Raw genomic sequence first — 3,177 nt, 5'->3', positions numbered from 1 at the left:
ATATACTATATATAGTATAGTATCACTAGAGTTCGCTATATCGTACCTCCCGCGTAACTACATTGTCCACAGGCAATTCAGCCAGCGTTGCCACCTCCCGAGCCAGGGAGAACATCCCTTTCTCTTGAAGCTGCTCCAGAATGGATCTGCACTCGCTCTGGAACACCTCCATATCGTAACTGGTCAGGATGGAGCGGTTAATTGGTATGGAGGAATCCTTCAGGGTCTCACTGAGTGCACAGAGTTTCTTCACGTAAGAGCCTGTTGTAAAAGAGTAAAACCATCTAAGGGCAGCTGGTTTTGAAACCTGAGGAAATGCTGCTCTTATGTCAACACGCACCCTGGCCAGAGGATCACGCTCCAGAGCTTCCCCGGGACTGAAAATAAGCCCTAAATCCGTAACTGCATAGTTGTGCAGATAATCTGTGCACGCCTCTTCGACACTTGCACATGATCGCTCTCCCAAACAGACTGAGGCACCGTTACATTTCCATCGCTGCAACTCACCACAAGGACCAAGTCTGGCTGTACAAACGCGTTCAAAAACAACCGTATAACATTTCCAGTCACTCCGAACCCATGGTACGTGGTCTTTAGATGAAAGCAGGGATAGCACCTAACAGAGGAAGCTGTATTTACCATCAAGTAGAAGATGATCTGCTGCAGCAAAGAGCTGTAGGAGCTTTCCTAATTCATACTCTGTTCTACATTGCTGCATCATCAGTTCCAGAAGAAACAACGCTTGTGATTCCAGCCATTGCACGGGTAACTCTGAAGCTGCTGGCCCATCTCCAGTTTTAAGCTGTATAGATAAAGATTTTTAAGCGTTAGGGGGTTTTTTTTGCAAATATTTGTATGTTTTGGTGGGAATCACACTGGTGGTGGAAGGTACCAGGTCTATCCCCTTCTTTAAGAACGAACTGCCACTCCCAAGGAGACACTGGTCCCTCACTGGTGTGTTTGATCTGAAAGCAGTCAACAGTGAGACCCCCAATTACTCCTGAAAATCGTGGAAGAGATGAAAGATGCAAGAAGGCTCAGAAATGGACAGCTAAAATAAACGGCTCGATGACCAGCTCCTGCCATACTGCCGCATACTTCATAAGCACATCCACCGCGTGAGCAGCGCTCAGGGAAAGGAAACAGATCTCGCCTTAGCTTGAATTGCAGGAAGGAAACCCACCAATGATGTGGAATGTTAGTCACCAAGATACCCAGGGAACTAGAAACTGGTGCTGGTAAGAACTGAAACAATTTGTGAAAACATCGGCACGTGACAAACGGAGCACTGCGCGCAGGTCCTCTTAAAGCCAACCAGGGGCTGTCTCAGTGCTGTAGTGAACGTGTGTAACCAGTTCACTGTGTCATTGTCAAAGAGAAGCCCAGGGCACTACCAAAACTAAAGCAACATCACGGACCTCTTCAGAACCTCTGAAACAGCGTTGGAACAGTTGTCTTTCCTCAGTAGCTACCCCCTTAGGTCACTAGTTCATCAGCATACTCTGACCTCCCTGGGCAGTACAGACAATCCCACGCTCACGCCCTCACCACGAAGCAGTCAGCTTCCCCGTGGTCCTACCTGAGCCAACACCAACCTCCAAGCAGAGCACTGCTCACGCAAGGAGGATGATGCCATATTTCCATCTGCCTGTATCAACTTAAACCAAAGTGAGTTAGAAAAATGCACTTTGGGGTTTGCATAGTCAAAAACCTTTTTCCATCAACTGCCGGCAATGAAAGGGACCCGCTGAAACCTACTGCTACACAAATCAGCTCCGAGATCATTCCCAGCAAACCCTTTTTCAGAATTTCCATTTATGACATTAGAGGCTGATGACATTCGAGTATGAGAAGACCGAGGCAACGGCATTCAGAGAAAAGGAATGTCCTTACTTTTGTGAGACTCTCCTGAAACTTGTCCAGTTTGGTTTTAGCCTCGTGGTATTTTTTACAGTTCATACACAGTTCATACACCTCCAGGACGTACAGTAACGGGGAATCCTTTAAGACATAAAACCAGGTTATAATTCTTTCTTAGAAGTACCTTGATAAAGGTAGAATGTGTCCTCCTCAGTACCAGAACAATAAATATCTCATTTATTAAAATTGCATGCAAGGTTGATCTATCATCTCTAATTGCTGGGAGAACTTCCACTCACAGACCCCCTTGCTTGACCAGGATTTTCTGTGGATTGCCCCAGGCCACCTAGGCCACAAATAACGAGATAGAGGGGGAATCTATAGGCCACCTCCTCTCCAAGATGACCTGAGACACACCCAAGCTACAAAGACACTACCTTACCTTCAAAAAGAGCTGGAAGCTGTTTAGAAGTGTTTTACTTTTCTGCTTTCTCAACAAGACTTTCCAGATAACTGACAGGTCATGAAGATCCCACTCATGATTTTCTGCTGAGCTCTGGAGGTGGTTTGTTGCTTCAGCTCTGGTAACATCATCCACAGCAGTAATTATCCAAACACAAAGGCAATGAACAATGTTCACACCCTGTCAAATGACAATGGTGGGTTTACAATAACCAGAGATAAGCGTCACCTCATCACATATACATACACACTTGGTGAAACATGTCCTGCTGTTCACAAATACTACAGAAACGGAGAAAAACCCCCGAGGACCGCGACCTACAGAACTGTCATTTAACTGAACCGTGCACAACCATCACTTCATTACTACTTACTTCTCCAAAAGATAAATGTCCTCATCAATACTCACCTGGAAACACGCTGCTAAAACACTCAGAATGGGAGCGTGCTCTCTCAGTCCTTCAGCCAACAGGAAACGTGAAGGGTTGGAGCTCCCCTGACACTGGAGCAGGATTTGGAAGAGACTATCTCCGTATCTGCTCCTGAACAGCCTGTTTTCAGGGCTCCCTGTGTCAGTACAGGTAAGAGGTAACCTCTCCAGCGCCAGCGTCAAGTGATCTTGTAAAACGGGACTGAAATCTTGAAGGATAGAAATGACCTGGGAAAACGGCACCAAAAGCATCTGTACAGCCTGAGAGCCAAAGAGACCATGTGGGGAAGGACTGAAGGGTTAAACACAGAAAAAACATTCTTCAAATTCAATTTTTAAAACATTTGTTCGAGACCTAGAGAGGAACAAGTGTTCTGTAGGTGTGACTCTGCCTAATAAATACTGAACTCATGCTTCTACACGAC

At 45.9% G+C, this 3,177-nt stretch overlaps 1 protein-coding gene across 1 annotated transcript in view; it reads right to left on the bottom strand.

Annotated features, from left to right (window-relative positions):
• Positions 1-46: 46 nt before the first annotated feature.
• LOC104500967 (spatacsin-like) overlaps positions 47-3,177 on the bottom strand; it is a gene marked incomplete at both ends in the record, with an annotated part of 18,806 nt that continues 15,675 nt past the window's right edge. The window contains 5 exons of the mRNA XM_010144697.1: positions 47-261; positions 640-802; positions 1,894-2,001; positions 2,303-2,503; positions 2,732-2,980. Of these exons, the coding sequence (XP_010142999.1) occupies positions 47-261; positions 640-802; positions 1,894-2,001; positions 2,303-2,503; positions 2,732-2,980 (936 nt within the window). The remainder of the gene's footprint in view (positions 262-639; positions 803-1,893; positions 2,002-2,302; positions 2,504-2,731; positions 2,981-3,177) is intronic.

The sequence above is a fragment of the Buceros rhinoceros genome, unplaced genomic scaffold (assembly GCF_000710305.1).
Source record: "Buceros rhinoceros silvestris isolate BGI_N320 unplaced genomic scaffold, ASM71030v1 scaffold30011, whole genome shotgun sequence".
In the NCBI taxonomy this organism is placed as follows: Eukaryota; Metazoa; Chordata; class Aves; order Bucerotiformes; family Bucerotidae; genus Buceros; species Buceros rhinoceros.
Note: the sequence above shows the minus strand (reverse complement) of the source record. Positions and strands in the feature narration are given on the sequence as shown.